This window comes from Schistocerca serialis, chromosome 8 (genome assembly GCF_023864345.2).
Source record: "Schistocerca serialis cubense isolate TAMUIC-IGC-003099 chromosome 8, iqSchSeri2.2, whole genome shotgun sequence".
NCBI lineage: Eukaryota > Metazoa > Arthropoda > Insecta > Orthoptera > Acrididae > Schistocerca > Schistocerca serialis.
In genome coordinates, this window is record NC_064645.1 from 337,741,348 (window position 1) to 337,755,287 (window position 13,940).

The 13,940-nt window shown below is 38.1% G+C and overlaps 1 protein-coding gene across 1 annotated transcript in view; it reads left to right on the top strand.

The window, feature by feature from the left end:
• LOC126416617 (DNA mismatch repair protein Mlh1) overlaps positions 1-10,104 on the top strand; it is a 59,884-nt gene extending 49,780 nt beyond the window's left edge. The window contains exon 11 of the mRNA XM_050084372.1: positions 9,194-10,104. Coding sequence (XP_049940329.1) covers positions 9,194-9,352 — 159 coding nt within the window. The 3' untranslated portion in view covers positions 9,353-10,104. The remainder of the gene's footprint in view (positions 1-9,193) is intronic.
• The last annotated feature ends 3,836 nt before the right edge of the window (positions 10,105-13,940 follow it).

Consider the following 13,940-nt stretch of genomic DNA (forward strand, 5'->3'; position numbering starts at 1 on the left):
TGCAGGGAGTGGCAACTGACCCTTAACATAGACAAATGTAATGTATTGCGAATACATAGAAAGAAGGATCCTTTATTGTATGATTATATGATAGCGGAACAAACACTGGTAGCAGTTACTTCTGTAAAATATCTGGGAGTATGCGTACGGAACGATTTGAAGTGGAATGATCATATAAAACTAATTGTTGGTAAGGCGGGTACCAGGTTGAGATTCATTGGGAGAGTGCTTAGAAAATGTAGTCCATCAACAAAGGAGGTGGCTTACAAAACACTCGTTCGACCTATACTTGAGTATTGCTCATCAGTGTGGGATCCGTACCAGGTCGGGTTGACGGAGGAGATAGAGAAGATCCAAAGAAGAGCGGCGCGTTTCGTCACTGGGTTATTTGGTAACCGTGATAGCGTTACGGAGATGTTTAATAAACTCAAGTGGCAGACTCTGCAAGAGAGGCGCTCTGCATCGCGGTGTAGCTTGCTCGCCAGGTTTCGAGAGGGTGCGTTTCTGGATGAGGTATCGAATATATTGCTTCCCCCTACTTATACTTCCCGAGGAGATCACGAATGTAAAATTAGAGAGATTAGAGCGCGCACGGAGGCTTTCAGACAGTCGTTCTTCCCGCGAACCATACGCGACTGGAACAGGAAAGGGAGGTAATGACAGTGGCACGTAAAGTGCCCTCCGCCACACACCGTTGGGTGGCTTGCGGAGTACTAATGTAGATGTAGATGTAAAATAATCGGCAAAATATTCTGTTACAGCAGAACCATTAAATAGTCAAATTTTATTTTGGTGGTTTTTTAAAGTCCAAAACAGCAAAAATGATAGTTTTTCTTTAATTTAAACATCCCTGACCAGGTTAAGAAGGCAATACCCAGTATTTTTAAACAGTCTGTCACTTCTTCCATTTAACAGCACTTAATATATAAAGTCTTTGAAAATCAGACAATGGAAAATCCAGGATGGAATCTAACAATATTATGAGAAGATAAGTTGCTAGCACACACACACACACACACACACACACACACACACACACACACACACACACACACAACTGCAGTCTCAGGCGACTGAGAAAGCTTTAAGTGTGAAAGTATTTGAAAAACTTGATTTAGGAAGTGCAAGGAGTTTCCAGAAACACTCCATGCTTATGAGAGTCTGTAACTGAGAAGAGCTTTTTCAGTTGTTTGCATAAGCATTCCTTTTTTAATATACTTTCATTTTATGAGTTGTCTGTCTGACATCTTATCTTCTACAGTTACACGTGGAAACACTATATCTTTTCCAACATTCCATGGGGGAGATAAAACTGTCTACTTTTAACTAACTTGCTGATATCTGATTTTCATATTATGTCACTTTCACACACTTTGCAATATAAACTAATATCTGCCATTACGAATTTGCAGTTAGTATCAACAAAAACAGTTCTAAGATGAAAAACTGAGAACTGCATTTTCTATAACAAAATCTTTTTACGTATATACTGTCCACTGCTGAAATGCTACCAGGAAAATTCATTTTTTCTTCATATTCATTAGCTGTTGCAAGTAGGAGCTGTAAGAGGCACCATAAAAATAGTGAGAAATATTTTACTGCACATTTTCAACACTTGTCTCACAATGGAAATACATAGCTTTGTGATATATGAAATGCAATTGACAGATGTAGGTACATTTCTCTGGTTAGTAAGCATCAGAATGTTTGTGTATTTCCATGTCAGAATTGGGCAATACAAATGAAGAATAAAGGTGTAAAGATAGTAAATTTAACAGACCTGAAAATTAAAGAAATGGTTATCTCAAAAGGTTTACTTGTTCTGAAACTTGCCCAGAGAGTAAAAGTAGGAAAAAAATTGTAGTGATATTTTCAGAAAGAAGGTAATCAATATATCATAAGAAGCATGTAGGATGGAAAACCAAAAAACAAACAGCCAGAGACTGTGGTCGTTTGTGTGTGTGTGTGTGTGTGTGTGTGTGTGTGTGTGTGTGTGTGTGTTTGTTTGTGTTTGTGTGCGTGTGTGGTGACCATGTCCGTGTCCCATGAAGGACTTTTAGACCAAAAAATTACTTGTTCTACAGTCTTTTTGTTGTGCCTATCTGTGACTCAGCATCTCCACTATATGATGAGTAGTAATCTATCCTCTTCATATTATTGTCATCATTCCATCCTGGATTCTCCCATTGTTGGACTGAAACATACAAGTTACTTATATCATTTGATTGATTGAAAGGTTTGATGTTGTTGCCTGGTATTGAACAGTATTTGTAGATTTCCTCATCTAAATACATATTTTACCATAGACAACAGCACACATGAAAACATTAGGAGTTATGCCTACATTTGTCTTCATGCACTTTTGCGTTAGACATTAGGTTAGTGATTAATTAGTGGAAAGTAGCCCAATGATATATGAGAACAGGGGATATGGTAACTGAAGTCCCTCACAGTGACAGGATGTCATTAAGGGGCACCCTGCATCAACACTTCACTTCATTTATGAATCTGGTAACTGTGACTAGTCTCAAAATATGATAGTGAGAAGCCACATTCATTGTCCATTACAACACTGCATCATCATTTTATTGCCCTGTCTCTTTACGCTTACTTATTCATGTTTCAGAGGCTCCTGCTCTATAGCCTTTTTGTCATTTTTGAGGGAACGCATAGCCGTGACGTTCAGAGAGCAACTGAAACTTGCATCATTAGAAATTGACCGCACGGCTCAAAATATTCAGCTGTGATTGTATGTCTCAGATTGGCAGACTTGCATCTTCTCAGCAGTTGCATGGGAATCACAACTTAACATTTCTATTCTTTGCTTCTCGTTCTCTAAGGGTACACCATTGCACATTATCAAATAAATGTGCACAGTCAGCAGTTTAGAAACAAACTCAGCAATGCAGTCTTCTCATCACAAAACCTCCATGCAAGCACACGTGTCTTCTTGGACAAGAGGAGTCTTTTGCACAGGAGTCTTGACCACTTGTATTTCACTGCATTATGTGAACAGTCCAATGTCATTGCATAATAATAGTAAGGTATTTTGTATAATTTTCAAAATTGCTAATTAAAATCATCCCTTGAAATCTCAGAAGGTAATTATCATCTCTCTTCCCACCACCAATATAGTTGTTGCTGCTTCTGCTTTTTTCAGTGCACCTTTAACCTGTTCAGCTCATTATTATCTCTGCAGCTTTGTCTTAGTAATATAAAGGTGGATCTGTGTTTCACTTACATCATGACAGATCCTCCATCTAGTGCATCAACATTTCTAAGCATGATTTTAAAATGGCCTTATTCGTGCACTTTTGGTGTGAAGTCAGCAAACATTGACACCCTGCACCTAGCTTCCTTAGATGAAGAACAGTATCTAGAACATCATGTAACTATTCTTATGAGTTGTCTTTTCACCAATATTAAAAACTTGAACAGGACTGTAACATATCATAATACCAGGAAATAACTCATTTATTTCTTCTGAAGGAAACCTCAATCTGGCTTCTGCAAAATCTATAACCTGCAGTGCTCATTTGAATGCATTTAAATCCATATATCTGTAACATTCAGTCTTCAATTTTAATGCTGAGACTCCATGAAGATCCATCAACTCTATTTGTTTATGGACGACAGTTTTTGTTTTTTTGAATAGACAAAGGTGATTTTAACTGAATCATAGTATTTTTGTATCAATCTGTTACGCTATCTGGTGACAAACAGCTGCATATTTCATATATGTAAAAGCTTCTACAAAATAGTTACAAGAATATTAAGAAAAGGATAGCTTGCTACCTACCATAAATATAACACACTGAGTTTTAAACAGGCACAATGAAAACACTGTTACATATTTAGCTTTTGGCCAAAGCCGCCTCCAAACACACACACACACACACACACACACACACACACACACACACACACAAAAGCAAGCAAGCAAGCACACCTCACACACTCATGGCCACCATCTCTGGCAGCTTGGACTTGGGTCATTGTCACATTGAAAGGGAATCTGGAGTGGGGCAGGGAAAGGGGAGGAATAGCAGGGTTGGAGAGGGGGGCGGGCGTCAGAGAACAACACTGTCTGACAAAGCCAAACTGTAGCCAAGAGCATAGTAGACCACCCTGTGGCACAACTTAAAACTGAACATAACCTACTTGATTTCAATAGCTTCTTCACAACCCTGGCTATCTGGATCCTCCTCTTTTCCACCAGCTTTTCTGAACTGCGAAGGTGGGAGTTATCCCACAACATGTTCTCCACTCCCAAAACTATCCCCACCTCTACCTACGGTATCCTACGGTCCCTGCACCTTCCACCCACCAGTTTCCACCTCTTCTGTCCTATCACCTCATTGCTACTCATGTCCCCTCACCCTCACTGTGTGCCACCCTATGCTAATGCGCCCACATGTCTTTCCCCTTCACTGCTCGTCTCCTTTTGTGCTCCTCCTGTAACCGCCCCCCCTCCCAGAACCCTCCCCCCTCCCCCTGCAGCCCCCCCCTCTTTCCTGCCCCACAGCCTCCTGATACTGTGCATGGCAGGTCCTTACAAGCTTAGCTAGAGAGTGCTCTTCTCTCTCCCATCCCATCCATACCTTGCTATCCCTCCCCCTTCCCTGCCCCACTCGAAATTCCCTCTGAATGTGACAGTGACCTAAGTCCAAGCTGCCATAAATGGTGATAATGTGTGTGTAAGGTGTGCTTGCTTGTGTGTGTGTGTGTGTGTGTGTGTGTGTGTGTGTTTGCTTTTGTGTTTGGCTGAAGCTAAAAGCAGTCTTTTCATTATGCCTGTCTGCAGCTCAATGTGTCATCTTTATGGTGAGTGGCACTCTATGCTTTTCCTAACATTGTTTATATGCCAACCTGTACCTCTGCCATCTAACAAAATTTCCTGATATGTTGTTGGAATTTACCAGAATTATGAATCCGCCTTCATATAATATTGAACTTACTTTCTGTGTAAGTGGGAGTAGTTTAACATAAACCCATCCTGTGGTATGTGTTTCTCGTAATTTTTTACTGCATAATATTAATGACTATTTTTAAAAGTTAGTGTATGTTTGTAATTTAGTTTTGTAGCATTTTAGTATTCCCTGCTTTCCCTCCCTTCTACACATAAACCGATGATGATTTTCTTGAAAATCAAAGCTGTTTGTGATAGCATTTGTGTGATATGCACCTGGAAAAATATAACAAAAGAATATTGTTTACAACACAGTAATTGTGTTCCCATTAAGGTAGAATGCTCAGTATACGCTGTTTTTCTCTGTTTTGGGAAAAAAGAAATATACTTTTTCTGGATATAAAACTGGACCACGATGATGGAAAGGAATCATAGAAATAGGGGAAGAGGAGTGGCAGAGGAGGTAAAAATGATTGTTAAATATGGGAATGAGGTATAGGGGGGATGAGAACCTTAAAGAGCTGTGGAGGGCATATTTTAGGATTTGCAGGAGACAGACAGAGCAGTGGAGGAAGATAGTTATATAGGGGGAAGGAGGTGAAGTGAAAATGAAAAAAAGATCTAATGCCTGTAGAAGTGCAGGAGGCACTGCAGAAAATGAAAGGAAGAAAGGCACTAGGGTTAGATGAACTGTGTGTGGAAATGATCAGAACAGCAGAAGAAGTGGGGTCACAGTGGCTGTGTAGAGTTAAGAGAGCTGCATGGAAGGAAAAGAGAACTCCAGAAGGCTGGAAGAAAGGAATAATTGTAGTTGCCTTTCAAGAGGGGAAATGGTAAAGATATAGCAGCTTTACCCTTGTGTCCAACTGTGCACTGTGCAAAAATTATAAGAAGTTTCTGGAGAGACAAATGTGGTGAATAGTGGAAAAGCAGCTGAGAGAACGGTATGGCTTCAGGCCAAGAATGTCCACAGTAGATTTCAAATATGTAGTGAGACAGCTACATGAGTATGAATGAGCCGTAGAGTTCAAGAGACACTAAAAAAGAAAGAGTTAGAGAAGCAGACGGTACCAAGGATAAAAGAATTGTACCAGGGAAGTGTAAATTGCATCACAGTTGGATGAAAGAACAACTTTATGAGTTCTATGACTCAGAGAAATGGTGTGAAACAAGGAAATGCACTATCTTTGTTACTTTTTGCAGTGGTGAAAGACGATACAATGACACAAATGGTAAGAGCAACAAGAGACAGGATAACAATTTGCTAATGATTTGAGGGTGTATTGGAACAACAAAGAGGAAGCACAGCAGCAATTATGTGTTTGAGAAGAAGGTGTGAAAGAGTATGGCTTAAAATTTAATGCAAAGAAGTGGGAGTTGGTGGTCACAACAAGGTGAAAAGGATAGATCTTTCATAAACAGCAGCAGAAAATGGTGGAAAGCTCCAAGTTTCTGGAGCATAATACAGGAAAATGGAAGGAATGACAAAGCTAAGAGAATGTGTGAGGCAAACTGACAGCTTTGAGTGTTGTGAGAGGAATGATATGGAACAAAAAGTCCCCCTTGAAAAGTAAGAAGGCAATATAACATGTATTTTACAGGGTGTAAACGACAACTGTTTATAATGTACCACACATGGTTAGGGGAAATAGAGACAGTTTGATAGAAGACCTTCTCATCTATCAAAGTGGAAGTCAACTTGGCCTGCAAAAACCACCTAAGCTGCAGTGCATGCATGCCATGAGATGTTGAATTCCTCTTGCCCTCGTATCCTGCCAGATCAGTCAGACTTAACAGTTCGAAGCTCATTTCTTTTTCTCACTTAAATTGCCCTTGAATAATAAGACACTTTGTTCTTGCACTTACAAATTGTAATATACACGTTTAAAGTTTACCCAGAATTTGTGAATTTTAATATTGTAAAATTAACAGGTAAATCCTTTTATTTCTTTGGCCTTCTTATTAGTAAACTATTGTGCTTGTGAGGATTAAGCTTAGATCAAATTGTAAACATAATTAATTTTTGCGTATCATTTATGAAGGTGATTTTTTTTGTTTGTTTTTCATTACCCTCAGAGGAAGGATTAAATTGCTGAAGTTCACAAAATTGGAATTTTGAAAAGTCTGACATCTGTTCATCTCATAAACTACACATCTAATTAAGAAAATAAAAACACACACTTTGCACACAAACACCAAAACATAAAACAGTTAAACATAGTTTTTTCTTGTAGGGTACAAAAAAGAAAAAAAAATGACAAATATGTCAGTATTTAGAACAACGAGTAAAGTTTTACAAAGCTGTTCAAAGTTAGGTCCATCTGTTTGAATATATGCATTGCATTGTAGTGTCATCACCTCAAGCATGCAGGCAAAACACCTTTTTAACATTGAATAACTAATTCAGCAGTAGCAAGTAGATCTTGTTTATCTTCTTGGAAACCCAGAAGGAAAGAAGTCAAGCGGATTTAGGTCCAGTGATCTTGCAGACCAGGGAAATGGAGCAAAATCCCTATTCAATATTTCATCTGAGTTTCATTTAGGTAATTTATTATGAGATGACACCATCTGAAGGAGCACTGTCTTGCTGTAGCAAAATGTTTTGGCACACTTCTAATGAGCTTCATCGAGCAGTTCTGGTAATGGCCCTATCAAGTTCTACCTGGTAATGTCTGCGATATTTGGCTTTAAATTTTTCTCATCATCCGCATTCATATGAAGCTTAAGTGTTTTCGACAGCCCAGTAGATATTGTTTTTGGAATTAAAACTGCCATATTATTAAATGTCACTGCATCAGTCTGCAATATTAATGAGGCAAAACAGTGGCTAAACAAAAAATGTACTGGGTAATCACGAGTAGAGTTTTTGAAATTTTGTCGTATCGATTTTCACTTCAAACTTTCCACACTGTTGTGTGAGAGATACTTGTCTGGTACTAGCACTACAGTTTTCTTCAACTCGCTGGGGGGGAGGGAGGGGGGGGGGGGAGGACATGTCCGCATTTTGAACATGACAATGCACTGAACAATCTTGATTAACCTAAAATAATAATATTAAAGGTATTTTCATCTTAAATGTCAAAAGCAGTGTTTTGAACCAACACCTCAGATGTTTGTTTACTTGCAGAGAACCTATTTCTCAGAGTATATGACCAACAGTATAAAAGAAAACATGACTAGCTAAACTCACCGAGCAAACCACCTGGCATAATGCCACCTGGTTGCATGTGCAAGACTGAAGCACAAATGTGTGTTTGCTAATTCATTGAATTTGGACCAATTCATTTTGACGCTGCAGTCTTTTTACACACAGTCTGTAACTGCTAAGGTGAACTCAAAATGAACAATACATGATTAGAGCTACCAGAACATAACAGAGATGTGTAGTAGCTTGCTCACCACAAGAGATGATAACTTGCTGTTTGTGTGATTACTGGAAATTCTCTGTTTGCCTTGCTATTTGTATTGGAGTTGGCAGCATGTAAGGCAGAACTTGTGCTGAACCACTGCGCAGGTGAGGATTCAGTTTTAAGTTGTTTCATGGCATAACAGACCACAAGTTTACTCTACCAGCTTGTTCATCTCTACTTCTTTCTACATTACAGTTGTTTACAACATATCACAGAGGTGTACCTCTGTGATATGTTGTAAACAGCTGTCATTTACACCATCTGTGTGCTGTTTCTGTTGTGTGCTGCAGAAAGGAATGGGGAAAAAGTAAGGTGTGAACCAGAGAAATGTTTTTGAGAAGCCAAATAGGTGTAACAAAAATTGAAAAAATGAGAAATGAAAGTGTTGTGGAGATAGGACATGAGGAACTCCTACAAGAGAAGATAAAGGGGGAAAAAAGAATATGATATGGTCATGTGAAGAAAATGGATTAGATAATGATGCATAGAAAGATGCACAAAATGAAGATGAGGGGCAGGGGACCAAGGGACCAGTGGCTAAAAGGAGTGGACAGCAGCATTCTGAAAACAGGAGAAGACAGGGGCAGAGCAGTGACAGAGAAGGTTGGGAAAGCCAGAGCAGATGAAGAAGCATGTTTTCCAAGCAGAATTTGCTTTGTGGGAAACTGTACAGGGTGATGGTGATGACTACAACTTATCCTGAACAAAGACCAAACTGTGTTTTGCAAAAAATATTCCAGAGTATGTAGTGTTCCATGCACTGATACCACAAAAATCCATTTTGTATGAATGTTTTGAATTTTTTTGACAGCAAGTAACATTAATGTCTGTATATGTGTTCCAAATTTAATAGATGCATTATCTTGTTTTGCAGGATGATTCCAAAAGTGCTCAACTAAAGTGGACAATACAGCACGTTCTTTATCGAAATATGCGAGAAGATTTTTATCCACCAGAAGAGCTATGTTCAAAAAATGTTATAAATAACCTAACATGTTTGACAGGTCTTTATAGCATATTTGAACGCTGCTGAATTTTATAATTGATACGTATAAAAAATTCCCCTTTTAAAGACTGAAATATTCTAAACAGAGAATTTTTAAAGACAATGCTTCTGAAAAAAGAAAGAAAAAGAATAAACCATTTGTTCATACAGATCATTTTAACTTCCAGTCCAAGCAGTTCAGTGCCTGTCAGTTTAAACTGTCTACTTTCTCGTGTGTTCTTTTGTTCCTTAGACTTTCTGTAACACTGAGTACTCGTAAGTGCATACATGTTGTACTAATAGTTGTATAAGTTTGTGCTGTTATTTGCTTCCCAGATACTTCATATTTTTTATTATTTATACTTCAGAGTCATATTATTTTGTCTTTTCCGTCTTATTATTATGTAAAAAATATGCTCTTCTGTTACTATACATCATTTCCATCTTGTAAAATATCATTGACTTTTTTTGACAGCAAGTAACATTATTAATGTCTGTATATGTGTGTCTGTCATGTTTACAGCTCACAATACTGAATTGGAAATAGATTCTGAGGGACATACTAGGCAAGGCATTTTCTGTTTAAATCAATACAATTCCATTTTAATTGTGATTCACTTTTTCTTTCATTAATTTGAAGAAATTAGTGTTCGTGTGTACTTTTTGTCTTTGCCAATTTCATTTTGTAAAAGGCTCAGTAATGGAATTGAGCAGTATTAAAAATGTGATAAACAACTATCATGACTTACCAGATAAGGTCAACTTCAGAATCTGTTTCGTTGTTAAACACATTGTTTAAAAACACTTTCTTTGAACTTTTTTTTTTGTTTTTTTTTTTTTTTTTTTTTTTTTTATCATTAATTTAATAATGTCCATGCAGTGTGTTTGCCCTGCATGTAAAGGCCTGTTAAGTACCTGAATCAGATTTTACCTTTTTATTGTTTGAGTGGTTCGTTATTACTAAATCTTATCTTCTTGCTCTGTGGCAATAATGTGTAAATAAAGTGTATACTTGAATAAATATTGCATTGCTCAAATAAGACTTGGCTGTTTTAGCCTTCGAGTCACCTACATTTGTAATCATAAAAATTTAAAACAGACCTACTTGTCTTCCTTCAGCTTCAGCAGGAAAACATTCAACAATGTGAAACAAGCCACTAACGTGCTGCATTAACTACGAGTATGCATTTCATGTTAATGTCGATTGTGTCACAAGAATCTTAATGCCTACTTTGTATGTTTATGCTTGTAAATAATGGTCAATGAATATTGGATTCTGTGGACATAAATGCCTTCCTTGCTTTTCAAAAATCAATACAGTCTGTCAGTTACTATTTACCAGCTGTGGTAATTCAGCGTATATGATTGCTTGTGAAGTGAAATTCAGCAAGTTGTTAGGAGGTTCAACTTCAAATATAGGCTTTTGTGGCCAGAGGCCATTGCAATAAAATTCTCGTTGTTTACATGATTAAACTGTTGCCATTTTGGGTACTGTGCACTCACTCTGACGAAGGCTGCCAGCAGTAATAGCCAACACATCACTAGGTTTATCATAACATGATGTGGTTGCACACCCAGAAGAATTTCATTGTTTTGATCTGTTTTGTGCACTGTTTTGAGGTCACTGACATACTTGCAACTCCATGTCCCAGAAACCAAATTTGTGTGAATATTGGCTCATAGGATACATTTTCGGTCATATTGGTTCTCGACTTTGTGTCTCAGATAATGAGACCTGTTACTTTTGTACCAGTCAGGTGGATTTCTTTTTTAAGATTTCGACTGGAATACAAAGCTACTGTGATGATCAATCATGTGTATTGCAAACATTAAAGTGTAGAAATATGTACAAACTTCATTATTGGTCACAAATGGCAAGAAGTCAATGTGTGGAAATGTAAATACAGAACTGACAAGTTGAGAATAGTGCATTGACAGTTTCTTATTGTAGAATAAGTACTTTGTCATGTTCAGACAACGGAAAAGCCATAATGGAATGATGATAACATTATGAAAGGATAGGTTGCCTCTTGCCATATAGAGAAGACATTGAGTCAGATGTGGCCTGGTCTCAGTAGCAAGAGACGGTGGTCGTGTGTGTAATTGTGCTTGCAGGAATGTTTTTGTTTTTTCCATTTCAGAGGAAAGCCTTTTGGCCAAAAGCTCATATGTGCAGAAGTATTTTTGTTGTGCCTGTCTGCAACTCTTTATTAACTGTAGTTGCATTGCACTCAAACAATTGTCCTCTAAGACAACTGCAAATGAATTTCATTACAACCTTTGTCGAGATATAGTTGACCTGAGACTGTATGTATTCTTAAGCAAGAATGAAACAGAAGTTTCAAGTAGTACTCCGGTGGAACACAATATTTCATGATCTTCCATTCCATGAACAGTTTTGTTGCAGTAGTAAAACCTGTTGCCGTAATTCTCATTGTTATGTAAAGAAGACTTTACATCTCACAAAAGCAGTGTTATTAACACTATAATATGTGTGTTTTTGTCATGTTCCTTTGTGATCAACAGTAATAAGAATATTGTGGAAGAACCCAGTAGAATAACAGTTCATGAAACAGTCAGTGTGGTCAGTGTATGTTTATCTACTGGGCACCCAGAGAGCTGATAGCATGCTGTTATGCCTTGATTAATAATAAATTCTTTCATTAGTAGACTTTTAATAGAATTTTGAGTCAACATGTTTGACCCATTGAAGATTTGCAACTTTGTGCATCTGTGAGAAATAGATTATTTTATTTTATTTTATTTTTTAACTGGTTGAGATGGACCTGCTTTTAGTGACAGCATCAATTACTTGTTGGGTTTGAAACCAGTTGTCACTGAAGGCATGGCACTTGTGTAGAGTTCCTGTCAGATAGGATCTTTGTATGACTTCTGTTCTTTCACATTGTTATGTGGACCCAAGTGATAAACCATTCCCTGTGGACATGTTTGCCAAGCCGTGTTAATACACCAACAAGCTGAACAACCACAAGCACAGTCTTGCTGTGAGCATGTCAAAATACAGTAGCTCCATTCTGCCATGCCAGCCCATGTGATTGTGCCGATTCCATACAAAGAACTTGCACCCACACACCTCTTGACTGCTATGACTGCACTGATGACAGGGCCACTAGAGCAGAGTTATTAAACACAATTTTCCGAAACTCCTTCACCAAAGAAGACTAAATATTCCTGAATTCCAATCAAGAACAACTACCAAGGTGAGAAACATAGAAATAGATATCCTCGGTATCACAAAGCAGCTTAATAAAATCAATAAAAGCAAGGCTTCCGGTCCAGATTGTATATGGGTCAGGTTCCTCTCAGAGTATGCTGATACAATAGCTCCACATTTAGCAGTTATATACAACTGCTCACTCACAGAGAGGTCCGTACCTAAAGACTGGAAAATTGCTCAAGTCACACCAATACCCAAAAAGGGAAGTAGGAGTAATCCGTTGAATTACAGGCCTATATCACTAACGTCGATTTGCAGAAAGGTTTTGGAACATATTGTATTCGAACATTATGAAGCACCTCGAAGAGAACGATTTATTGACACATAGTTAGCACGTATTCAGAAAATATCGTTCTTGTGAAACACAACTAGCCCTTTATACTCATGAAGTAATGAGTGATATTGTGGGGGATGTCAAATTGATTCCATATTTTTATATTTCCAGAAGGCTTTCGACACTGTTCCTCACAAGAGTCTTCTAACCAAACTGCGTGCCTATGGAATACCGCCTCAGTTGTGCGACTGGATTCATGATTTCCTGTCAGAAAGGTCACTGTTTGTAGTAATACATGGAAAGTCATTGAGTAAAACAGAAATAATATCTGGTGTTCCCAAGGAAGTGTTACAGGCCCTCTATTGTTTCTGTTCTATATTAACAACATAGGAGTAGTGCCATAGACATGATACATGAATTGGAGTGGCTCTTATTAAAATAAAGGCATTTTTCATTGCAATGGGATCTTTTCATGAAATTTCAATCACCAAATTTTCTCCTCTGATTGCAAAAACATTCTGTTGGCATCCACGTACATAGGGAGGAATGATCATCACGATATCATAAGAGAAATCATGGCTCGCACAGAATAATTTAAGTGCTCGTTTTTCCCACGTGCCCGAGAGTGGAATGGTAGAGAGTGAGCTTGAGGGTGGTTCATTGAACCCTCTGCCAGGCACTCTATTGTGAAAAGCAGAGTAGTCCCGTAGATGTAGATCAGTGCTGAAGTGTCACATGGCTGCCTGGTACGGTTCTACACCATTTACAGCACTGAAAATTGACCAGTGTGTTAATAGGGATTGGGGGGGGGGGGGAGGTGACTATTTTATCTGTGAACTTATTTAGAGAAGGGGGGAGGGACAAATATTTTATCTGTCGATTTATATTTTAGGAGAAAAGAAACCACTTGAGGGAGGGAGGCGCTGCTTTTCCTCTTACACTACTCAGCAGTTGTTTTCGTATTTAATGCTCCAAACTAAGTATTTTAGGTAACTGCAAATAGAACACTATGAAATGTATATAGTTCTTAAGTTATAGCCGGTTAACTGGAACTTTGTGAGCTTGAGTCAAAGTTTTGGGGTAAATTATATGAGCTGTTAATAAGCTAATCCTTTCTTTTCCCT